The sequence below is a fragment of the Nelumbo lutea genome, chromosome 7 (genome assembly GCF_056320005.1).
Source record: "Nelumbo lutea isolate HS-2025 chromosome 7, American lotus-T2T, whole genome shotgun sequence".
Lineage (NCBI taxonomy): Eukaryota > Viridiplantae > Streptophyta > Magnoliopsida > Proteales > Nelumbonaceae > Nelumbo > Nelumbo lutea.
The window spans coordinates 24563592-24590708 of record NC_142690.1 but is presented as its reverse complement, the minus strand read 5'-3'; the positions used below and the strand labels follow the sequence as shown (position 1 = coordinate 24590708).

The following is a 27117-nucleotide window of genomic DNA, read 5'->3' as shown; positions in this document are numbered from 1 at the left end:
GCAAGAGGAAGAAGAGAAACTGCACTTTAACAAAACATAAATAAAGGGCCTTAGAACTTAATCATAAAATTAAAATCTAAAATATTCCTAAATAACTAATTGTTTGGCATTAGGGATGGCTATAGGGTGGATTTAATGGGTGACTTACCCTACCCCCCCTATTGGAACAGATTTCACATTGCCATTAATGGGGTCTAGTCATGTTGGGTTTTAAATGATTTGATCCATCTTGGTTTCAGTTCTGGGTCTTTTTTTTTAAGTAAATAAAAATTTATTAAAATAAAAAAAAATACAAGAAAACTAGTAGTCACCTGAGAAAAGAAGAAATCAACCCTCCACCTCAAACAACCCAACCCCAAAACCGAACCAAACCAACAACTAAATTCTAAACGCCTCAGAATACAGAAACTCCTTATTCAAACCATGATAAGCTACCATAACTCCAATTAAAATTACAACTCCACTCCGGTTCTGGGTCACGTTTTACGCAACCCATCCATCAGATCCTTAGCTTCATGAAATGGTAAAAAGAATAGCTCTAATTTAAGGGTTATCTCAACTGTATGAATGTAGACCTAACCCTATTTGTTACTTGTTAGTGCAAAAGTCAAAGAGAAAGTTAAGGACTAGACTATCTCCCTTCCACCTCACTTACCCCATCATTCATTCCACTCGAGATGACAAGTGGCCCTCTAATTGGAGGTGACACTATATCTCAAGTACCATCCACCAATCCCCTTGTTTCTAATTTCCATCTTCTCTCTCCCCTTGTAGATTTCTCTAACTTCTGCACTGAAGCTTTCATCCCAAATCTCTCTCTACAATGATAACTTTCTGTAGAGAATACTGATGTGGGCCCCACTGGCCCCACTACAGTGGTCCCCACTGTGTTCGTAGGACAGCATGTGTAGTTGTTTGTTCCAGTTATAGTAGTGTCAGTTTGTTAATTCAGTTGTTATTTATTTCAGCTTTTATTTACTTTATTTATTATGTAAGTACTAAGGGCAGATGTGTCCTTTCCATTATGTACTAAACATAACCTATAAATAATAAGAAAGTGGCGGCGGCAGATCTCGAAGAATCTGTCCTTCCTTTCAACCACTTGTGTTCTCCTGTTTCTCTTCTATTCTCTCTCCTTTTCTTTTGTTTTGTAAACCTAAAACCTATTAGGATTCAAGACTGATTACAGTCTTGATCTTCTACTTGGTATCAGAGCCTATCTAGGGCTTCTCATGTGTGTCTAGTCCAGCCGACCACATGAGGACTAGCTAGGGCTGGAAGCTTTGAAGAAGTATTCGGTGGCTGAATCTTGGAGATTTTACCAGGAGAGGTTCGCAGCAGTTGAAGACTTGTCGCAGCTTGCAGAGAGTTGGTAATCAGGAAGAAGCAGCGAAGGTTAGGGTTCAGGTAACCCTAGAAGATAGTAAACCGAGGTACATAAGCAAGTTTTTTTATTGAGTTTCAGAGACTGCAATCAGTCGAGATAGGTTGGACCTATCTAGAAGTAGGGGCCGAACTGTGTTCAAGTTTGCTTCTAGGGTTTGACTTGCCAAACTATGTTTAACTCTGTTTCTAGGGTTTGACTGCTGGGCCGAACCCCTTCCCTCTCAGAGGTGATTAGTTTTTAGGGTTTCATATTGCCCTACGACAAGTCCCACTTGTGCGGACTGCTTGGAGAGTGCAACTGAGCACTTATTTCAGACCCACAGTTGAAACCCTAATTTTGCTCTCACAACAGTGGGCCCCACAGTAGTGATTTCAGAAAATAGCATCTCAGATTGACAAGCTGCCTGGTACTGTGCATGCCGATTGATTTCAGATCAGATTTGAGTTGATTCCTTGCCTATACTGTGATAGGCGATTGATTTCAGATCAGATTTGGATTGGTTTCGTATCAGTTTTCAGACCTACTTGTTTGACTCTGTTTTTTGGCATAGTGACTCTGACAGTTTGTAGCCACTGAATCTTGATCAAAGATGGAGTTTAAGGGTCAGGGAGAGAGGAGTTTTGGAAACCACAGTTATGGTAGTGTATCTGAAACCGGATTTCAGATTACAACTATGAGATTTAATGGGTCAAATTATTTGGAGTGGACTCAATCAGCCATGATGGCTATTGGAGGAAGGGGAAAATTGGGTTACCTCTTGGGAGATGTGAAAGAACCTTCCAAGGAGGACCCAACATACACCAAGTGGGTTCAAGAGAACTATTTGGTTATGGCATGACTGTGTAATTCTATGCAACCACATATCAGCCGAAATTACTTGTGGGCAAAGACGGCCAAAGAGATATGGGATGTTGTGAAAGAAACTTATTCCCAACCCCTCAATGGCCAGAGCCTATGAACTGAAGTGTGAGGTGAACAGCCTTAAACAAGGAGAGAAGCAGTTTCTGTCTACTTCTCTACCTTAAAATCCTTGTGGCATGAGATTGACCATCTAGAGACCCTTGAGTGGGAAAGTACCAAAGATGCACAGACTCACAGAAAGCAAGTCGAGACAAATAGGGTATTTGAGTTTCTGGCTGGTTTGAATTCAGAATATGACATTGTGCGACAACAGATATTGACAAGAAATAGTGTGACCCTTTCGCAAGAATACTCCCTGGTGCATAGTGAAGAGACCAGGAGGAAAGTCATGATGCAGCCTCAACCCTCTTTCCCAGCCTTGACAGCTATTAAACCTAAGCCAGGGGTGACTCAGAAAGGGACCGGAAGAAGGAAGATAAACGGGATCTGGTATGTGAACATTGCAAGAAACCCAAGCACACAAAAGATACTTGTTGGAAGCTACATCCTCACTTGGTCCCAGCAAAACTAAGAAATAAGAAGGGTAATGCTCATGTGGCCGTGAACACTGATTCAACATCCTCATCAAGCACATCCCTAGGACTTTAGCTACTGTTCGAGCTGCCCTCATACAGTTGGAAAAGGAAGTTGGGAGTTCAGCTCAGCCATCTCAGTTACCATAAGCTCATGCCACAAGTGCATTTGCACATTCAGGTACTCGAGCCTCAGCTTACTGTAATCTAAAGAGCTATACTCGAAGTAGCAAGGAAGAGAAGAGAACCACAGAACTGAAGAGAATGTCAAACTGTTCTATCCAGTCGACCAGTCCTTTATTTATAGATGAATATGGTACAAGGTACAAGAAATTACTGGGATGCCCCTGATTAGTGATGGGACACCCAGATGACTTAAATCATTAAACAGGATTAGGCCCAGGCCCATTAACACAAGCCCAGTTACAAGACAAGTTAAACATAAGAATGGGCTAATAAGAACTCTTATCAGCCGAACATCACTCTAACATTCTAACACTCCCCCTCAAGCTAAGCATGAATATCAATCATGTTTAGCTTGCCAAGTATGTCCCTGAACTTCGTTGATGCCAGCCCTTTAGTTAATACATCTGCAATCTGCATCTCTGCATCTCTGATGGAGTATAAGGCACACAAAGTTCTCCTGAAATAATTCTCTCTCTGACAAAGTGTTGATCAATTTCAATATGTTTTGTCCTGTCATGCTGCACAGGATTGTTGGCAATGTTGATAGCAGCTTTATTATCACAATACAGCTTGAAAGGACCCTCAATCTTGATACCAAGCTCATTAAGGAGAGTCCTGAGCCATAAGAGTTCAGCAACCCCGTGTGCCATAGCCCGGTATTCTGCTTCTGCACTTGATCTAGCCACAACATTCTGCTTCTTACTACACCATGTGACTAGGTTTCCTCCCAAGAATGTACAGTAACCTGAGGTTGATTTTCTGTCTCCAACGGATCCAGCCCAATCAGCATCAGTGTAGGCTTCAATTTCAAGTCTGTTGTTTTTTCTGAATAGAATTCCTTTCCCTGGGCAAGTTTTCAAGTATCTGAGGATTCTTTCCACTGCTCTCATATGAGGGGCATTTGGTGAGTGCATGAATTGACTGACAACATGCACTGCATAGGCAATATCTGGCCGAGTAAGGGATAAGTATATCAGTTTTCCTACCAACTTTTGGTACCTTTCCTTATCACAGTATTCCTCACCCATTGATTCTTGTAATCCATGGCTTGGTTCTATTGGAGTGTCAGCTGGCCTACACCCCATCATGCCTGTTTCTTCTAGGAGATCTAGCACATACTTTCTTTGACATATGTAGATTCCTTCTCTTGATCTAGCAACTTCAATTCCAAGAAAGTATCTCAGATTTCCCAGGTCTTTGATCTCAAATTCTGAAGCTAAGAACTCATTCAGCTTCTTCATCTCTTTCACATCATTTCCAGTAATCACCATATCATCCACATACACAATAGTGTTGTAAGTTTGTCATCCTGTCTCCTTGTAAACAATGTATGATCTGCACTGCTCCGAGTGTACCCTACTTTCTTCATGGCCAAACAAAGTCTCTCAAACCATGCCCGGGGAGATTGCTTCAAACCATATAATGCTTTCCTTAGTTTACATACCTTCTTTCCAACATCATATCCAGGTGGGGGTTCCATGAATACCTCTTCATGAAGATCACCATTTAGGAAGGCATTCTTCACATCCAAATGATGAAGTTCCCAAGAGAATTTTGCTGCTAGTGACAGTAGAACCCTGATTGTGTTGAGCTTTGCTACTGGGGCAAAGGTTTCCTTGTAGTCAATTCCTTCCTTTTGTGTAAATCCCTTTGCTACAAGTCTGGCCTTGTACCTCTCAATTGACCCATCTTCCCTGTGCTTTACTGTGAATACCCACTTGCACCCAACAGTGCCTTTCCCTTCTGGCAGGTCCACCAATTCCCATGTCCTTGCTTTCATTAGGGCTTTCATCTCCTCATTCATGGCTTCTTTCCACCTTGGATCAGATGCCGCCTCTGAATACCTGGAAGGGACACACACAGAGGAAAGAGCAGACACAAAGGAATGATAGGTAGGGGATAAGTGTGAGTAAGAAACATAATCGGCTATGGGATGCCGAGTGGTACAAGAACGAACAGGCTTACGGAGAGCAATAGGAAGATCCAAATCTAAATTGAGTGAATCAGAATTACCTTGGATTGCAGAGACAGATTGATCTGAGTTCAACTGGTTGCAATCATGAGGTTGAGGGGCCTTCTTCCTTCTATTGTATGTAAGTATCTCTTTTGCTTGTTTACTGGAACCTTCAAGAGCATCAGCCGAATCTGGAGAAGCAACTGGCACAGTGGAAGTCTCACTAGGTTGACCCAGAATGTTACAGCTAGTAGTAGTGTAAGGTGATGAAATGGGAACAAAAAAGAAGGGAACCTCTTCCAACCCACTACTCTCCCCGTGAAGAGGATTCTGAGAAGACTGGAAATAGGGTTGAGACTCAAAAAAGACTACATCCCTAGTGACATATTTTTTCTTGGAGACAGGATCATAACACTTATACCCCTTCTGCGTAGGAGAGTACCCCAAAAATATTCCCTTTGTAGCCTTAGGATTCAGCTTGGTCTTCTTTGGATCTTTCACATGTATGAAGCATGTACAACCAAAAACCCGTGGGGGAAGAGGAAATTCTGGAAGAGTGGGACACAAAACAGAGAAAGGGGTCTTCATACCCAGTACCTTAGATGGCATCCGATTTATCAGGTAAGATGCAGTAAGAACAGCTTGAGACCAATATTGCTTGGGCACATTGTGCTGGAAAAGAAGGGCTCGAGCTGTCTCCAATAGATGCCTGTTCTTGCGCTCAGCAACCCCATTTTGTTGAGGGGTGTAAGCACATGATGATTGATGTAACATGCCTGCATCTTCCATGAATGAGTTCATGGATCTTTCAAAGTATTCAGCTGCATTGTCTGAACGGAATTGCTTGATCTTTGTATCAAATTGTGTTTCAACCATCTTGCAAAACATCATAGTTATCCGGGGAACTTCTTCACGTCCTTTCAATAGATAAATCCAAGTGCACCGAGAATAATGGTCAATAAAACTGATAAAGTAACGGAAGCCATCAATGGAAACAATGGGTGAAGGACCCCAAACATCAGAATGAACCAAATCAAAAGGGGCTTGAATTTCATTACTAGAAATTGGATACATTGATCTACATTGTTTTGACATTTGACACACATCACAAATTAAACTCTGACTCGGAATGCCCTTACATAATTCAGGAAACAACATTGCTAAGGAAGAAAAAGACAAATGACCTAGCCTAGCATGCCACAAGTGCAACCTAGCTATTGACTCCACACTTTCCGGACTAGTAGTAGAAGCTTGCAAGGTTGAGCTGACATCTTCATCAAAATAGTAGAGGCCCCCATACTCATGACCACTCCCAATCGTTCTCCTCGTCAATCTGTCCTGGAAGACACAATGAGAAGGAAAGAAAGTTATACTGCAGTTCAAGTTTTTTGTAAGCTTTGAAACAGACAACAGATTTGATGTAAGACTAGGAACATGTAGGACTGATTTAAGAGAGAGATCCTTGCTTAGGTCAACCACCCCCTTTCCAGAGATGGTGGAGAGGGACCCATTAGCTACTCTCATCTTATCCTGGCCAGACAACAGATGATATGTGGAGAATAAGGAGGACATATGTGTCATATGGTCAGTGGCTCCGGAATCAATCACCCAAGAGGTAGAATTAATGGAACTAGATGCACTAAATGCAGAGGTTGTACCTGATTTGGCAAGAGAGGTGGAAGCTAAAGAATTGTTCTTCAGACGAGCTAATGCCCGACTGAGAACCTCTACCTCACTAGCTGTGAAGCCCAAAGTACTTGGTCCAGAGGAGTCGGCAGCCTGCCTTGCGGTGGAAGATGACACTGTCTGAATACTCTGTGAGTTGTCACTACTGTTGTTGGTGGCAAGATTCCCACTTGCTGTGTGGCCCTTATGTTGCCTTTTGTCCTTTCTCAGAGCAGCTGGCTTCAGATGAGGGTACAGGACCCAACATTTCTCCTTTGTGTGTTTCTCACCCCACAATGTGTACACTTGAGGGACTTCTTGTCTGAAAATCTATTCCCCTTAGTGGAGACTAAGGCTGAATGTTCTCCAGGTAGTTCTGTTGACTGTGTCTGGAAGTCAACTTGCATCTCTTTTCTCCTTACTTCTTCATTCCTCACTAGGTAGTAGACATGGTGAAGCTCAGGTAATTCATCTCTCCCTAGAATCTGTGACCTTATACCTTCATATACAGGGTCAAGACCCGCCAGAAACTTGAAGGCTCTGCCCTCCTCAATCTGCTTATCATGCCTCCCCTTATCATTAGCATTTTCCCAATCCAAAATCAAATGGTGGTCAAGCTCTTCCCAGAGGCCTTCCAGTGTTGCAAAGTAGGTTGCCACGGACATGTCTCCTTGCCTTAGGGCTGCAATGTCTTGGTTCAGCCTGTAGGTTCTAGCATTGTTCTTTTTCTGGCCATATGTCTTAGATACTTTCTCCCATATTTTAGCAGTTGTGGGGAAGTGATGAACAGTTCTGGCTACCCTAGGAGTCATAGAGGCCAGCAACCAAGACATGACTGTGGCATTTTCCTTGCGCCACACGGTGTATTCAGGACTACCAATTTCTGGTTGTTTCTTGTCTCCATCCAAATAGCCTGTGAGGTCACAAGAGGTAATGAACAGCATTGCTGAGACAGACCACTCTTTGAAGTTATACTCATCTAGCAGCACACTTGTAATCTGCAAGCTGTGCAGATTAGGGTTTTCCAGGTTTGAGGACCTTGTAACAAGTCTGTTATCTCTAGAGGAAACTTCACCGGATAGTGAAGACATCCTGACTTCAGTCCAAGAGTTGTTCACAGTGCTGTAGGTGGTTCTGTTTAGGCCTGGCCGAAGTGGTCACAGTGTTCACAGTGCTGGTAGAAGTGTTCACAGTTCGGGTACTGTGCAGTGCTGTTTAGGACTGGTCGAAGTAACTGAACCAGTTCACAGTGCTAGTAACTAAAGTTACTTCAGTTAGGGCTTGTTCTGCAACCTGAAGTAACTGTGCAGTGCAGTAACTGAAGTTTACAAGTAGGACTGATAACCGACCTGAAGAGAATCTGTAACTGAAGTTACCACAGTTCTGCCCAAGTCTTGCTGGGGCACGAAGCTGCAACTGTAGAGAAGGCTAAGTCTTTACCACTTGTTCTGCGCAAGTCTTGCTGGAGCACGAAGCTGCAACTGTAGAGGAAGCTCTCCCCCTTTCGACTAGTGCTAGGACTGCTGAAATCAGTCCTCAGCTAGGTTTGTCCTATACAGACCTCTCTTAGAAGCCCAATAGCTACTATTTGCTGGAGATAATCTAGTAGGACATCTACTTCTGGGTCTTACTTCCCTTGAGTCCTACAACCAAGAGAAACCCTAGGTTCGAACTTGCTTTACTCTCTTACACTCCTAGGTCTTCACTGCAGCAACCCAGAAAAGGAAGAGAGAAGATGAAAAGACGGCAAGGGAAAAGAGTGCGCTTGCTGAAACAAGGAAGGAGCTAATGCTCTGATACCATGTAATCTAAAGAGCTATACTCGAAGTAGCAAGGAAGAGAAGAGAACCACAGAACTGAAGAGAATGTCAAACTGTTCTATCCAGTCGACCAGTCCTTTATTTATAGATGAATATGGTACAAGGTACAAGAAATTACTAGGATGCCCCTGATTAGTGATGGGACACCCAGATGACTTAAATCATTAAACAGGATTAGGCCCAGGCCCATTAACACAAGCCCAGTTACAAGATAAGTTAAACATAAGAATGGGCTAATAAGAACTCTTATCAGCCGAACATCACTCTAACATTCTAACACTTACCATGCTTCAGCTCCAGGTAATAATGACCACTGTTGGGTAATAGATTCAGGTGCATCTGACCATATGACTAGCTTGCCATCTTTGTTCACTTCTTATCACTTGTCCTCTGGCCGAGATAGAGTATCCATTGTTGATGGCTCTCTTGTTCCCATTTCGGGCAAGGGGGACATCAAGCTATCGGATACTATCTCTTTATCTTCCATCTTGCATGTTCCTAAGCTTGATACTAACCTGCTTTCAGTTAGTAGTATTACCAAACACATGAACTGTTCAGTAACCTTTTTCCCTGACCGATGTGTTTTTCAGGATTTGGAGACGATGAAGGTGATTGGGACTGTCCGTGAGACGAACGGGATCTATCTGCTTGGAGAGGGTTCTCGTCGGGAGGAGTCAGTGGATAAGAAGTCTTTTGTTTCCCAATCTGTGAGTTCGGTTATGCTTTAGCATAACCGATTAGGTCATTTGTCTTTTAAGTCTTTGAAGAGTCTGTTTTCTTCTTTATTTGAGTCTGTTGAGTTATCAAAATTGAGGTGTGAGAGTTGTGAGTTTGCCAAACATTGTAGAACCTCTTATTCTTTTAGTAATAAAAGGAGTAATTCCCCTTTTGATATTGTGCATACTGATGTTTGGGGGCCATATCATATCTCTTCGATGGGTGGGTACAGATATTTTCTACTGTTTGTTGATGACCATACCCGTTTTTCTTGGGTCTATCTTATGCGTTCTCGGGATGAGGTTCCTGCTCTAACCCAAAACTTCCATCAGATGGTTCTCACTCAGTTTGGGACCAAAATCAAAGTCTTTAGATCTGATAATGCAAAGGAATACTTTGCTCAGCCATTGACCTCCTACCTTCTTAGCCTTGGAGTTATTCACCAAAGCACTTGCCCTTATACACCACAGCAGAACGGTGTTGCCGAAAAGAAGAATAGGCATATCTTGGAGGTGGCTAGAAGCATTATGTTTACCTCCAATGTACCTATTCGCTTTTGGGGTGATGCTATCCTCACGGCAGTTTATCTCATTAATCGAGCTCCTTCCCAGACGGTAGTTTATCTCATTAATCGAGTTCCTTCCCGGGTTCTTGATATGAGAACCCCCTTTTCCCTTCTATACCCAGACGAGGAGTTGTTCATTGTTCCCCTTAAAACCTTTGGTTGTACCTGTTTCATTCAGCTTCTCGAGCCTCATCATTCCAAGTTTGAACCTAAGGCCTCCAAATGCATTTTCCTTGATTATGCACAAACTCAAAAGGGATATTGCTGCTATGATCCGGTTTTAGGGAAACGGTTTGTCTCCATGGATGTCACCTTCTTTGAGGAGACACCCTATTATCCTAGGGTTTCTCCTCAGGGGGAGAGCAGTGAGAGTGGGGCTGTTTTGAGTTTCTTTCCTCAGGGGGAGAGCAGTGAGAGTGGAAGTGGGGCTGGTAGAAGTGGGGCTGTTTTGAGTGGGGTTGTTCCTTTACCTATTCCACTGGATAATGAAGGCTATAGTGGTGAGGGTGGTGAAAGGGAGCCGGAGTTGAGAGTCTATCACAGGCGATGCAGGCAGGTTGATCCTAGTCATCGGCAGTCCCGGCCAGCTCCAATTCCTTTCGCGGCTCCAGATCCAGAGCCTACTAAGATACCTCTCATTGTTGCCACTTCCCCTCTTGTGGATGACCTTGATTTCCCTATTGCCATTCGCAAAGGGAAACGACATTGCACCACCTCTACAGCTCACAGCATCTCACAGTTCTTATCCTATGATCGTTTGTCTCCATCTTACCGGTCCTGTCTCACTTCCATTGCCGATGTTCCTATTCCAAGAACAATGCAAGAAGCCTTATCAGTTCCAGAATGGAAAGATGCAATGCAAGTCGAATGGATGCCCTATTGAAAAATAATACTTGGGCACTGGTTGACCCACCAAAAGGAAAGAAACCGGTGGGATGCAGATGGGTGTTCACTGTGAAGCATAATGTTGATGGCTCTATTGAAAGGTACAAAGCCCGACTGGTTGCAAAGGGTTTCACTCAGACTTATGGTATAGACTACTTGGAGACCTTTGCCCCAGTAGCCAAGATGACCACCATCCGAGTCCTGTTATCCCTTGCAGCAAATCATTCTTGGTCCCTGTTTCAAATGGATGTTAAAAATACCTTTCTGAATGGAGACTTACAGGAAGAGGTTTACATGCAGTTGCCTCCTGGATTCTATGATATAGAGACAGGTAAGAAGGTTTGCCGACTGAACAAGGCATTGTATGGTTTGAATCAGTCACCTAGAGCTTGGTTTGATAGGTTCAGATTAGCCCTTGGAAAGTTTGGTTATGTACAGGCCCAGTCAGATCATACACTATTCATCAAAAGGGTGGAGTCCTCTCTGACACTACTTGCAGTATATGTTGATGATATTGTGGTGACAGAAAATGACAGTCATGAGATTGAGTCCCTCAAACAGCTCCTTCATCAAGAGTTTGAGGTGAAAGATCTTGGTGCACTACGGTACTTTTTGGGTATTGAGGTTGCTAGATCCAAGCAGGGGATTTTTATCTCTCAGAGAAAATATGTTCTAGATCTGTAAGCGGAAACTGGAAAGTTGGGTGTTAAGCCGGCTGATACACCCATCGAACAAAATCACAAGATTAGTGCAGAGGGAGGGGAGCCTCTTGAAGACAAAGTTATGTTCCAGCGGTTGGTTGGAAAGCTCCTATATCTCTGCCTCACTCGGCCGGATATCAGTTATGCAGTTAGTGTTGTTAGCCAATACATGCACTCCCCTAGAACTTCTCATCTTCTTGCGGCAGAGAGAATATTAGCATACTTGAAGAGATGCCCGGGTAGAGGTATACTGCTCAAGAACAATAATCACATGAGGGTGAAAATCTATATAGATGCCGATTGGGCTGGGAGTGTTGATGACAGAAGGTCTACCTCTGGATATTGTGCCCTTGTGGGAGGTAAACTTGTCTCTTGGAGGAGTAAGAAGCAGAGTGTTGTTTCCCACTCTAGTGCTGAAGTGGAATACAGGTCAATGGCTAATGGAGTGGCTGAAATCTTGTGGTTGAGGTCACTACTTGAAGAGTTGGGCATTGACTATGAAAAACCCTTAATGTTGTATTGTGATAATCAGACAGCTATTAATATAGCCCACAACCCAATGCAGCATGACAAAACTAAACATATCAAAGTTGATCGACATTTTGTGCGAGAAGGGTCACATCACAAGAAGTGTGTCTTTCGTACATCACATCTAATATGTAGCTCGCGGATATCCTCACCAAGGTTGTACCAAGGAAGAAGTTAGAGACAGACCTATCCAAGTTGGGAATGATAGATATCTACTCCCAACTTGAGGGGGAGTGTAGAGAACACTGATGTGGGCCCCACTGGCCCCACTGCAGTGGTCCCCACTGTGTTCGTAGGACAGCATGTGTAGTTTGTTCCAGTTATAGTAGTGTCAGTTTGTTAATTCAGTTGTTATTTATTTCAGCTTTTATTTACTTTATTTATTATGTAAGTACTAAGGGCAAATGTGTCCTTTCCATTATGTACTAACCATAACCTATAAATAATAAGAAAGTGGCGGCGGCAAATCTCGAAGAACCTGTCCTTCCTTTCAACCACATGTGTTCTCCTGTTTCTCTTCTATTCTCTCTCCTTTTCTCTCCTTTTTTTCTGTTTTGTAAACCTAAAACCTATTAGGATTCAAGACTGGTTACAGTCTTGATCTTCTACTCTTTCCTCTCCAACTCCCTAGATCTAGACCTCCCTCTTCCCAATATGGCAATATCTTACTTGCTATTAATGTCTTACTTTTGTGATCTCTCCATCTCTTGCATTTCTTCCTTGTCTATCTCTCACAAACAAAGACCCTTCTACTATGGTTAGTAGACAGTACAGAATCAAGCATCGTATCAGTTTCATGATTTTCACACAGAATAGATTTGGTATTTCAAACCTTCAAAATTTATCGGGATGGGACGGGTTAGGGTTGATTGTAGAAACTTGAGTAGGTGGGTCAGAGCAACCCCGTCCATACCATACCCAACTTAGAACTTACCGGGTTGGCAAACCAAAGGTGGTATGTTGCATACCACCTATGTTTCCACCAATAGCAGAGCAACAATGACCATGTCATGGCCAGGTATGAAAAATTTCTATTCTGTCCCCACACCCAAAGAAAATGAAAATTGATATGTTTCCACCATACATGTTGCAACAGACCAGCACAAATGGATATCTCTTTTAATCAATGACTAGTTGATGATCCCATAATCAGTAAGGGGAAACTTATATGTAGGTATCTTATTTGAGACCCACCATCCAAAAGGTAAGTTTTGAAACATTTAGGTTGAGTTTTTTTTTTTTGATTTAAGACACTAAATTAGGTAAATGTTCTGAAATTCTAAATGTATAATAAACATTAGAGAAAGTTGAATCGGATCAAATAAAAAATCGTATGGTAAATTATAAGATTATTTTTGTTTTTTACAAACTTGTGGAAAAAAAAACTAAAAATTGAAACACTAAAATCAATATATATATATATATACAGAAATGAATTTACTCTATTTTTAATCCATATCTACTATATATGTACCTAAATCAATAGAGTTTACTACTTATACACTAAAATCCTAAGATGATAGAGTTTGACTTGCAGATGATGGAAAATAAAATCAGTATGGTTTTCATAAAGTCTTAAATAAAATCAAGGTGGAAAGGGCATTGTATGCAAGCTACATTAAGCTTATGATATGGTAGATTGGGGATTTTTTATTGAAGTCTCGAGGAGATGTGGGTTCAGTGAAAGATGGTGTAACCGTGTAAGTGGGTGAAGGGGTGTTTACAGACTTGTCATTTCTTAGTTGTTAGTGAATGGGGTGGTCAAAGGATTTTTTGGAGCCTTAAGAGGAGTTAGACAAGGTGACTCGTTATCTCCTTTTCTCTTTACTATAATAGCGGAGGTGTTTGGTAGATTGATTTTGAAAGCAGATGAAATGAGTCTAATAAGAGGATGGAGAGTAGGAAGGGATAGGGTAGTGGTAACACACCTACATTTTTCAAATGATATAATAATCTTTTGTGAGAATAAGGGAGATGAAGGAACTAGTAACTTAAGGATGTTAGTTAATTTGTTTGAGCGAGTGACAAGTTTAAAGATCAATCTCAACAAAAGTGTAGTGGCTGGAGTTAACTAGAGCAAGAAGTGATTGAGATGTGGGCAAGGGAACTAGGATGTTTAACAAGTAATTAGCATTTGAAATATTTAGGACTTCCACTAGGTGCAAACCCTAGATCCCATGACTTTTGGGCCCCATTAATGGAGAGATTTGAAAGGAAGATAGCAGGATGAAAAAGGAATTACATCTCTTTGGAAGGGAGGATCACACTAATCAAGTCTACTTTAGCAAACCTCCCTATTTATTACCACTCGGTTTTTAGCATGCATGTGGTTATTGCTAAAAAATTAGAAAAGATAATGAGGAATATTCTATGGGAATCGGGAAAGGGTCTCTTTCCCTTCTTTGTATACCCTCTCTTCTTTCAAGGGTAAACCAATCTCTGAATTTTTAATTCCTTCTCCTTTACTCTATGGGTACGGTTGGAATTTGGGATTCCACAAAAATGTTAGCGATTCTCAGTTGAATATGGTGTGAAACCTTTTGCAAATGTTGGATGGGATCCTTTTAGATGTGAGTAAACAAGTTAGTAGAGTCTAGACCTCTCACCCTTCAGGTGTATTTAGTTGTCCTTCCTTCTTTAAATCTTTGTCATCCTCTAATTTTACTGGCTCTCCATTACCGGTTAAAGAAGTGTGGTGCCGCCCTATTCCTCCTAAAGTGAGTGCTTTCAGCTGGGAAGTCTTTCACAGTGCAATTAACACGTGTGATTTGTTACAGAGAAAGAGACCCGGTTGGTGTCTCTCCCCGAACCGGTGTTATCTATGTGAGTCAAATGGTGAGACTGCATATCATTTGCTTATTTATTGTCCTTATGCTAAATGCTAAATATAATATATATATTATATAAATTATAACTATACAATAATATATAGTACATAAATTATATAATATATAATATATTATATAAATTATAATTATATAATAATATAAGTATATGATATATTAATAAAATAAACAATTGTTTTCAATTTTATTTAATTATTGTATATATAAACAATTGTATACATCAAAATTCATATAAGATAAAAATTTAAAGATTTTTTTTTCATTTTTTTAAATAAATAGCTTTGGCCCGGTCCACTGCCTGGCCTGGCCTAAGACTCGACCCATGAGCCAGCCCGGCCTATGGCCCGTGCGGGCTCAGGCCGTGGTCCGTGCCAGGCCGCCCCCCCAAAATATCCCATGGGAGGGAGGCACGGCCCGGCCAGCACTTTGCGCTAGCCACACGCGAGTCGTGCCATGTTGGCCTAACACGACCCATTTTACACCTCTAGGCAAGGATACTGTGGAGATGCACAAGTGCAGTCGTGCTTTGGTCTCTATGGAAGGAAAGAAATCTAAGGATATTTGAAGGAAGAAAAAGGAGCAGAGGAGCATTGATAGATGGAGTTACAGCCAAAGTGGTCCTTTGGGTTAAATCTTTGAAACTGTTATAAGGAGATAGAGAACACTTGCAGCACTACCTTCTTCCAAGAAGAAAACTATAAGGGATTGGCTTCCCCGGGAATATGGGTTATTAAAATGAATTTTGATGGAAGTAGTCTTGGTAACCCAGGCCTTCTAGTATAGGAGGGGTGTACAAAAAGAACAAGCTCCGTGGTTCTTCAAAGAAGAGATCAAGGAAGTTAAAAGGTTTGTAGATGGTATGCAAGTGGATTTTCAATGGATCCCAAGAGCAGCTAACAAGCAGATCAAATAGCAAAACAAAGGGTGCACAAGGAAACCTGTTTCTAGGCTTAGTTATAATTGCAAAAGTAAAATCGGGTGGTTTTTAATATTTAATTTTTAGGGGTAACTGAGGCTACCCTTGGTGTAACTCTTTTTAATTCTTAATAAAATTTATGTTATTCATCAAAAAATTTGAAATTGAAACCCTTGGGATTCATTATTCAAACTGTGAACCATATCGCAAATCATATGATTTTTTTATGTTTTTTATCGGCACCAAATCACAAGATTTTGACAATTAAACTTAAATAACCCACTTTATCTAGAAGAATGGGACCTCATTGTTTGGTCATAGGTCAATGCATCAACCACACAATTTGCTTATCCATGGACCCAGTGAAAAGTTGCTTTAAATGCCCTTGCTAATGATATTCCTTCATTGCATTTGGTACATGTGTTTTTAATTATATCATGGGTTAAATCTTATCATTCCATCTAATTTTTTCTTCAGGGTCTTTACACAATGTCATCCATCAAATATACAATTTTGAAGGCTTTTCCAAAAGTTAATTTTAGGCCTTGTGAACATGCCCTATGGAATACAGTAATATTTGCTCTATTTCTAGGGAGTTAGGAAGGAAAGGAAATGGGAAAATTTTAGCCAGATCAGTTCAAAGGATTTGTGAAGATATTAATTCACATCTTATGAGTAAGAATGTTATGCTAAAGGATTTTAATAGGCCCAAACGAGTAGGGGAGTCAATGGACCGGTTTTGGGTTGGACTCCATCCAAATCAAAATCCATTTGGACGGATTGGATGGACCAATAAGACATTGAATTTGGATGGACTGGACGGACCAATATTATTGGATTGGACCTGGTCCATCCATAATGAATTTATATTGGATTGAGCCAATTTCTGGTCCATTGATAGAAGATTAGAACATAGGTGTCAATGGACCAGGTTTGAGTTGAGACCAATCTAAATTAACAGGAATTTGAACAGATTGAACAGTCTCTGGACCGGTCCAAAATGGTCCAAAATATTCATTGGACTGGATTGGACCAGGTCCATTTGTAATGGACTCACATTGGACTGGACCGGATTGGACCAAATCCAGTCCAACTGACACCCCTACAAACAAGTGGAAGGAGGGGGCATTACTGGGTATAAAGGTAAAACCTGAGGCTGGCAAGCATGAAGATGGGGGTTCAAATCTGAGTAACCACTTTGTGCCAATAAAATGCAAAAGGTTAGGTATGTAACTATGTATACAGAACGTCCCTCCCAAGACCCCAGATAGCCGGAACCAACATAAAGGAAATACATTAGAGATAATAGAACAAACTAAAGAGTCACTACCCAATATCAACACCCAATTTTTTGTTATGTAATCTAAACCTTATTGTCTATACATCTTCACCATTTCTCCAAAAGAAATTCACACAATAAACTTACATCCTAAACCTACGCTTCTAGATACTTCAAAAGTCAAAACTGCATTTTGCAAACCAGTTCTGAGACCCCAAATTTATCTTACACCATCCAATCACTTCAAAAAAAAAACGAAAGAAAAAAAATAACACACTTCTCAAGGATCATTCAGTATCTCCTTGACAAAATTCAATCAAACACAACCACTTCTCTCTTGGGCCTTAAAGGCCCATAGAAAAATGTCTTGCTAAGCCCATTTCCAAAGCAAAAGGATATGAGACCTACAAACATGATCGGACCACAGTCACCACACTTTCAACCTTACTAACCCATTAGCAGATAGTTCCATTAAGTCGAGACTAGAAATAACGAGAGCTGTGTTGTGTTTCTGCATGTAAGGAGTGAGAAGAATTACCATGCACATCAACTTGCAAAATGTGCGATGAGGATGAGTTAAACCCAGAGAAAAAGTGGGAAGGAAGACCTTTTCAACCAAAAGAAAAAATGGGGGGGGGGGGGGAACCAAGTCTGATAAATTCTGCTAAATTAAATCACAAGAGAAATGTATCACATTATAAAAGTTGTAGATAATATAATAATCAAGAGAAGGAAATATCAATTACAGATTGCAGTAAAAGGAAGTGACGAGTCACTGGCACATCAAGATAAAAGAGAACAATAAAGAAACAGAACAAACAGAAAGAGTAACATCTAATATGACGATCGCTTACATGGTTGGAGAATCAGAAGGAACAGCCGCAAGGGCAGCTTCTTTCTCAGAAGCCATGGATGGAAGGGCGGACAAGTGAGACCCTAAAATGCCAAGTCTGATAATGGGGCGCGTTTTATCTTCTCTGCAACCACGCCCCGACATGTTTTCATTTTTTCTTCCCCGTGTGAGATGCTATTTCCAATCCCCCACTTGTGCACGGACATGTCACATCGAGGAACGAGATCCACGGTGTCTAAGGCAACCGTGTTAACTACGGTTAGATCAAGCCGTAAAACTAGCAATGTTCTCAGACTAATCTCGGAATCTCGATATTGACCAACCCCGTATTTTGTATATGTTATATAGACCAGCGGGCCTGCGGGGGCCCGTGACGTTTTAAATAATTAAATCTTTATTTTAATAAATTTATTATAAAAATATTTTACTAAGTTAATAATTTAGTAATTTGAATTAATTATATTAATATTTTTCAATATAAATAATAAATTATTGTTAATTACTTAATAAAATAATTATTTTTTCCATATTATTTGTTTGCGTTCTATTTTATTTATTTTATTTTCTCAATGATTAAATGTTTCAATTTTTTGTAAATATCACTTAAATATATAAAATACTTAAATATTATTAAATATATAAAGTTAGGTTATAGTCATAATTAAAATAATCTATAGTTAACTTTTTTAGTCATAATTAAATTGATCTAAGCCCAAACTTAAGGTTTAGTGCATTTTTTAATTGTTAATAAGTTTCGTTAATATTTATTGGTTTTAAGTGGAAGTTTAGTGCATTTTTTAATTAATGATTTTTAAATAATATTTTTATTTTTGTTATTTTATGCTTAATTGTTTAACCTCAACCTATTTATATTATTTGATTTTATTATGTTGTATTGCTATTCCCATTCTCTCTCTCTCTCTCTCTCTCTCTCTCTCTCTCTCTCTCTCTCTCTCTCTCTCTCCCTATATATAGCTTATTAAACTAAACAAAATAGACAATGATTACTTTTTTCTACAAGGCCACTTTTGTCATGTAATTAGTTCTCTATTAGTAATTAGTTGATTTAAGAAACCATGTTAGGATATATTTGTACACTAGCAAGGTAGTGTGATAATAAACAATTAAAATCTAAATTAATATATAAATTACCTTAACCACATATAACCAGGGGTGTAAACAAATTGAGCTTTTCATGAGCTATTCAATCTTGACTCATGAAAAGCTCAATTTGACTTGATTTAAATCGAGCTTTGAGCCAAGCTTGAGTCCACTAAAGCTCGGCTCATGAGGCTCACGAAACTATATATATATATAATATTTTTTATTATATACATACATACATACATACATACATATTTATATATATAATCTTTTTATTTTTTATATGTATGATAATAAATAACCTTTATATGTTTAATTTTTATTTTTTATTGGAAGTTGGCTCATAGTCAAGTTCGAGTTGAGCAGAGCTCGAACTTGCAAGTTTTGAGTCGAGCCAAATTCGACCTTAAGTCTCTAGCTTGAATATAACATTGCTTTGGTGAGATTAGCTCAAATTCAAATAGCCATGTATTCGGCTCAAGTGAGCTCGAATCCACCACTACATATAAGTACAATTAATCTAAGTTTTTTTTTTCTTCAATATAAATTACATTAGCATAACCAATTAAGCTACATTAATTAAACTAACCTAGTGGAGACCCCATGCAATTGCATGGGCTTTCTTAACCAAAATCCAAGTTGAAGGACCCTTGTGACATTTTCAATTGGGCTAAACCAAAGTGATTACAACCCAAGTGTTATTTTTGGGTTATGAATTGTTAGATAAGCTTGTATTAGTTTTCTATTAATGTTTAATCATTTTTATTATAATTAAATAAATTGTTGGTAATTTTTATTATTCAAAATTGAATTTAAATGGGTTTAAATATTTATTAATTATTGTTAGATAAATTTGTTTCAATTTTTACTAATTTTATTATATTTTGTTATTTTTCATTTATTTTAAGTGGATTTAAATATATGTACAATCTCCATCCTCGTCCCCAATTTCAAAGTAAATCCCCATCCCCATATGTGATCCCTGTCGAGGAGAAAAATGAACCTCCATCCCCTAAGGACCCGAATTCATAAATTCTTTTTCTTTTTGAATTTAAAAGCTTGCTTTCGGAAAAAAAAAAGTATTTACTTAAAATAAAGAAAAATCCAGTAACTTAAATTGGTTTAGCATTTATCATCATTAATCACCAAGATGAAATAGAAATTTGTGCAATACATAGTGGCATTATTGTAATTAAACAAACAGATTCACTTCCCATCGTTGTCTTTGTCCTCCATCAGGTATTACAGTTATTCCTTGTCCTCATCATAGTCTCTGCAAGAACAGTCCCCATCCATGATCCCAATCAAGTCGAGGAGGCTAGATACCCAATGGGCATCATAACTAACTAAAATAAGTTAGTGTTATATTTATTAAGTTAGTTTGGTTTTGTTAGTTAATTTAATTTGACTAAGTTAATATTGATTAAATTAGATTTATCATGTTAGGTCAATTAAGCTAAATTTAATAAATTGACTAATTTACCTAATTGAATTATGTTGAACCAATTTACTTAATTGAATTATGATAAGTAAACTATGTCAACCTAATATGATAATTAGTTTTGGATACATTACATTTATTTAAAAATAATTAATATAAGAGAAAGGGAAAGGGAGAGAAGGAATGGATTGATGTGGAGAGAGAGATAGGTTATATAGTCTATTAGGGGTGTGAAGTGTATTTAGGAGATGTTTGAGGGAAAAGGATTAGGTAGGAAAGAAAGTATATGAAAAAATTTAGGAGGGGAAGATGTTTTAAGAGGGGTGGTTCAATGATATCACATCATTGACAAGACAATTAAAATATAAGATAAGAAAATAGAAAAGAGAGGTGTTAACATGACATCTAGGAGGAGGATAGGAAGGGGAAAGGAAAAAAGAATAGAGAGAGAGATAGGTAGGGAGAAAATAGGCTTAACAACAAACCATCTAAAAGACAAAATAAGCAATAAAAGGGAGAAGAATCTTAACTTATAAATACAGGGTACCAACATTAGCACTCATAAGAAAACCTAGTTCACTACAAGCACAACAATTTCCCCTCTTATTTATTTTAGCAACCCAAGTAGTCAAGCACCCATCTCAATAGTGTGAATTACAATAAGTAGCCTAAGGGAAGGTTGAATGTTTCTTACATTGTATTAGCAAAACTTGGGACAAGACTTGGGTTCCCCTATCAAGAACGTACCAATATACCCCTTAAAAATAATCAAATCAAAAGACACATGGTGGACTCTTCAATATACTCTCAAAAGAGGTGTTGACCTTGTGGACTCCATGGTTGCAATGGGCAAGTCCCCAAAAGTCTAGAAATGGTTGTGCTTGTCGATCAGAGAGAAAATAGAAGGGGGGATAAAGAGGAGAGGAAGAGAAAGAGGGGGAAGAGTCGGTCTAGCCAAGCAACACAACAAGAAGGTCATGTCTCTCCCTAGGGAGCTTTGAGACTTCTTTATTTATCAGCCAAATAAAAAATCACATAACATAAAAAAAAAAAAAAAAACTTTCCCCAAAGCGAAAAAAGTGTGTGATTTGATGAGATATCGGACAAAAATGTTACAAGTAGGATTGCACCACGTGTCACTGTAGAGATCTCGAGATCTAGCTTCCTGCCCTTATCCTCGGGGCCCGCATGTAGAACAAGCTCAACTACAACACTACCTCTGGAAATAGCGCTGCAAGTCGGGTCAGGTTGAGGCCAACCCTACTCCAACCCTAAGTTCTAAACCCCAACCCTAACCCTAACTAAATTCCTGCAACCCTAATCCAACCCAACCTTCTTCCCATTCCTTAAAACCTCATAGAATTTATCGATTTTAGATCTTAACTCAACTTTCACTATGTATATTAATCCTATATTTCGATAGTATTTGTTTGTTGATGTTTTTTTTTTTTTGTTCTTTTAGTGCAAAATTCAGAAAAACAAGTGTAAAAAATGACTAGTTTATTATGAGTTATGACTTACGATAAATCTTTCTTGGGCGACAAACAACATAGAGGAGATAAAGAACAAAATTTTCAAAAAACATAAAATAATGTTATTAAGGTTTTAATCTTTATGATTAAGATTAAGTGAAGTAATTATCTTAAAAGAAATACATGATACTATGTGATGGGGGCTATACAAATATCATACATCTAAGCAAATCAATGTATATTATATTTTACATATAACATATATTTATATATTACATGTACTATAGAGTCGGGTTCGGGTTGGGTTGGATTGGCTAAGGGGTCAACCCTAACCCAACCCGAAGTAAAATTAGGTTCATGAATTTCAACCCTAACCCAAAAATCAACCCAACCCAATTGGGTTAGGGTTGGGTTTGGGCCAACTCGGCCCAAGTTGCAGCCTTATCTGGAAACCTCTCATTAGGGGTGTCAATTGGACTAGATTTGGTCCAATCCGGTCTCGTCCAGTGTGAGTCTTACAAATGGACTTGGTCCAATCCAGTCCAATGAATATTTTGGACCGGTCCAAAGATTGTTCAATGTGTTCAAATTCCTATTAATTTAGACTGGTTTCAACTCAAACCTGGTCCATTGACAACTATGTTCTTATCTTCTACCAATGGATCAGATATTGGTTCAATCCAATATAAATTCATTATGGACAGACTAGGTCCAATCCAATATGTCATATTGGTCCGTCCAAATTCAATATGTCTTGTTGGTACACCCCTACCTCTCATGCCTTAGGCATTTGTTTGGGGTATTGATGCATCAGTGTATCATTGTAGGTTTTTTATGTGTTGTATTACAGTGTTGTGGCACTTGTAGAAGCATTGTAGACTTATGTTTTGCAATGCTGCAGTGCTTTAGCAGCATGGGCCATTGTGCTAACATGCCAATTTATAGGACACTAACACTAGTGTTTGAAGCCCTATGGTCATTTAATTGATGTAAGTTCATATGCTTACATTAGCCCTTCTGTTTATTGACAAAAGTATCTTTGTCAATAAGCACAGTCTCTGTGTGCACGTTTCCGAATAGAAAAGGGTTTAGTTATTTTGTAATTTGCTCAATCTAAGGTCTTACTTATTGATATAAGTATTTCTGTCAATAAACAATGTGTAATTTGTTAAGCGATTTGAGCATTCTTGTTATGCTTATTTATGATTTGCTTGTAATGTTTTTTATAGTCACATTGGGGTCATTGTTATGTAATGTGTGGTGTGATTTGAGGAATCCCTATTAAGGGAGGGTGAACATGTCTAGTTTATGGGGTAAGTAAAGGAGGTGTTAACTATCTTTCTTCATGACGAGGTAGCTCCTCACTAGTGATAGTTTGATATGCTTTTATAATGTTTTCAAAATGTGTTGGTACATTCCTTCGATTAATGTACTCGTAGTGGCACAAAATGTAATGTAAATATGTAATTTTATCAATCACTTGGTGTTTGAGCAATGGACACTAATGTGTGGTAACTTAGTGAATATATATGTGGATATGAATGTTTACATAGCTATTGTGTCGGACATTCATGCTGTGTTGGATATGTATGGCTTTTATAGATTCTTTATTTATGTCCCGAATCTAGTGTAATACGAAAGTGATGTAACTTGCAGTGTAAATGTTGAATCATTTTACACAATACTTTAAGGAAAAAAAGTATATCCTTTTGTGGAATAATGTGTTTATCTACTGAAGAATCAAATTTTTGGTTTAAGTATCAGTTTTTTGGTTAAGTATCTCATCATTTGGTATGCTTTTAAGTGGTTTATGGCTCAAGTTGAAATGGAGAACTTTGGCTGCCAAGCTGAGTCAAACTGGGCAAGCTAGGTGGCGAGCTGACTATAGTGCCAAACTGCCTATGAAGTGCCGAGCTGACCAGGTGGCGAGTTGCCTGTGAGGTGCCGAGTTGCCTATGAGGTGCTGGGCTGACCAGGTGTTGAGTTGCCTATGAGGTGTCGGCTAACCAAAGGGCCGAGCTGCCTGGTGGCGAGCTGAATTGATGAGGTTTGTTGCTTTTTAGAGACCTGCAAAGAACCAAATGTCAGAGGACCCAGGGTCGCTAACCCGGCAAGCTCGCTCCAATGCTTAAGTCAGTATTCTCATAGTAAACTGCGAGTTAAAAATCACAAAGTCTGAGAGCTAGAATTTACTTACTTGCTTACTTGCCCTCTTGTTGTCGTTAGGGTTGGTGCCTTTATATAGGCCTTGCTCACGTACCACCCCTGAGATCTCTAGGAGATCGTGTCTAACTGATCCGAGATCCTCGGAGATAACTGCCATGCACGTTGACCATTTTCCGGAACGAAGGCCAACCTCCAAGGATCGCGGGTATGCATGCCGAATTTGTCAGTGATCACGTTTCGCAGGTCGCCAGATTGGACACCATCAACTTGACAAGTTGTTGCCTGAGTGGTTCCGGATGTCACCTAGTTATTCTGAGGTGCCATCTGTTACAATGTCATTAGAGGGCCAAATTGAATTTTATCACCGACATAAGTCTCTATTAAGAAACGAATATGCCTTTTATGGTGTCTTTGCGGTTTGTAAAGGGTTTGGGTTTTGTGATATATGAAACTTACAGCTGCATAAGGTTTGTTTGAATTGGATTTGCCTCTATCTTATGTGTGACCCCTATAGAATTTTGCGTCGTGTGGGACCAAAGATTGCATAGGGCTTATTGAAAATGGATATGCCTCTATGGTGCCTTTCGAGGGTCTGTAGTGTTATGCGTTGTGTGAGACCTCTAATTGCCTTTCGAGGGTCTGTAGTAGCAAAGTCTAAAGGTTGGGTAGGTGGGCCACAGTAAGGCGTTGGGTAATCCATACTTTTTTGTATTGATGATAGACATACTATGCATACTTGTGCAAATATCATAGATTTCAAATTGAACTATAAGTCTATAACATATTTTCCTCACTTGTATAACGTAGGGGCCTCCTTAGGTGGCTTCTTTCAAATTCACTTTGGTCTTCTCTAGCTATAGAAAATATCGTTTTGTTTTTATTTGTAGGAAATGTCGTTTACCTATACAAAGGTCCAACACTAAAACTATCTGAGCTATTATATGGCCTTTAACAGAAAACCTTTTAACAAGATACTATGACAAAATCCAAATGACTACTTGATTGGCCAAGAGTATGATGGTTGTTAATTACAAGGTTTTAAAAGGTTAGAAGCATAGTTGAGGCGGTGAGACATGAGCCTTAAAGCTTAAGAGTAAAATTAATTAAAGTTTATAAATTAATAAAAACAACATATAATATACCAATGATAGAATGTATAAATATATATAAAACAAAATATTATAAGCAATAATTGTTAGCATTTAAGCATTAAATAAAATAATAAATAATCAACTAACTATAAACATTTTACGTTTCATGTTTCAAAATGCAAATTTCTCAGATAATTCAAGTAACCAATTTAGAAGAAAAGAAGCATATGAAGAATCATCCATATAATTGGATATTAGATTTATTGTCATTCAATAGTTTAGAAGAAAGAAAAAAACCTAACCAATAAAAAGAAAATAAATCCACTAGGAAAATAAATGACAAAAATAACAAATTTGGGATGCTATATTTAGAATAATTATAACAAAAAACTCATTTGATATATCCAAGAGAAGCTAAGAAATTGATTGGCCCTTTTGCATTGAATTCTCCTAAAACACTAGGGTTGTGTTTGGTTTGAAGGAAAAGGTAGGGAAAAGCTTATTGGAGTGCTTATTCCAATATATTTTTCCTATTGTTTTTCTTTTATACTCTTTTTATTTGTTTGGTGTAATTATTGGAGTTCTTATTCCATATATTTTTAACTACGAAAAATGCATACATATATATATATATATATATATTTTGCATTAAATCACTAAATAATTATTGATGCTTGAGGCTTACACCTTTTTATGCCTCAAGTTATGCTTAACGCCTTGAGTACAAATTATAATTAAGACAATATTATGTTCTCCATGAACACAAATTATAGTTAATTACAAATAAATTAAAATAACAATATTTTTAAAATAATAAAATTTATTAAATTTAAATAAAATTTAGTAAAAATTATTACTAATTTATTGGTTTAAAAATGTTAATTTAAAGTTCTTTTAAAATTAATAGAAATTAAAAAAAATTATGAATATCAGATAAATTTATTAATACAATTATAAAAATAGAACTAATAATGAAAATAATATTTAGTAAATTTCAATACAAGTTAAAATTAACAAAGAATAAAAGCATACGAAATTTGTCATCTCATTTGGATGCACTGCATTGCAGTCAAACTAGTTAAACACAATGCAAATAATAATAATAATAATAATAATAATAATAATAGTAATAATTGAGTTAGATTTTAATTTTGCTTCCCAAAACCATGGTCCTGACTGGTGATCTATTGTATATATATATATATAAAGCAAGGTTGCTCACATTACATAACCTCTCCTTCCTCCAAGCCCCCCTTCTGGCATTCTCACTGATTCTCTCTCCCTTTCCTTTCTTACCACTCATGTTCTGCCAATTCACGTTTCACATTTCTTTACCCACCTTTCTCATTAGGTCATGTGGCAAGGCAAAGAAAGGCAGGTATTAATCAAGACATCCTGATTTTTTCTATTCCATTGAGAGAAAATCATGTGGTTTTCTCCTTAACTCTATCTTCTCCCTCCATTTCCCTTCTCATTAAGACAAATCGATAGGGGTTTAACCTATATTATTACACCACATCACCCTTTCTCCAAGAGTTGTATAAAATCATATATGGAATAGAAACTTGCCCAAATCCCAACATTTCTAAAAAAAGGGAAGTTGCCAACTCCCTTCCCTTCCATTTTTTAATGAAACTCTAGATAGAGTTTTGAAGTTAACTTGACACTTGTTTTGGAGTTTATCCCTGCAAAGAAAACATTGCAGTTCACCCTTGAAAGGAAAACATTGTGTTTAGTATTCCTTCTTAGAGAGAGATCACACTTCACACCCTGTTTCCTAGAGTTCGCCCTTGTTATGTATTGCTGATCATTGAACCCAAGTACGATTTCTCTCTTGTGTTTATTTCTCCTCTACCATTGTGGATACTACTGTTCTTTTTCTTCTCTTTTAAGCACTTGGGGCTTTGCTTTTAGATAAAGAGCTTACATGGCAATGAAGACAAGCACCATGCTCCTAAAATCAATAAAAACCTTGCAGTTATACTCCAAACTCATTCAGGAAGCTAAACTACTTCAACATGTGCAAAAGCAACAAATTTGAAGGAGTTTTTTACCATTGTTCAGGGAACTGAACTACTTTAGACACTCAAGAATAGGCATCCCAATCT

General features: G+C 38.5%; 1 protein-coding gene across 1 annotated transcript in view; it reads right to left on the bottom strand.

Annotated features, from left to right (window-relative positions):
• Positions 1 to 18048, bottom strand: part of HIT3 (HIS triad family protein 3) — a 30227-nt gene extending 12179 nt beyond the window's left edge. Inside the window, exon 1 of the mRNA XM_088952783.1 lies at positions 17737 to 18048. Coding sequence (XP_088808909.1) covers positions 17737 to 17879 — 143 coding nt within the window. The 5' untranslated portion in view covers positions 17880 to 18048. The remainder of the gene's footprint in view (positions 1 to 17736) is intronic.
• Positions 18049 to 27117: the final 9069 nt, after the last annotated feature.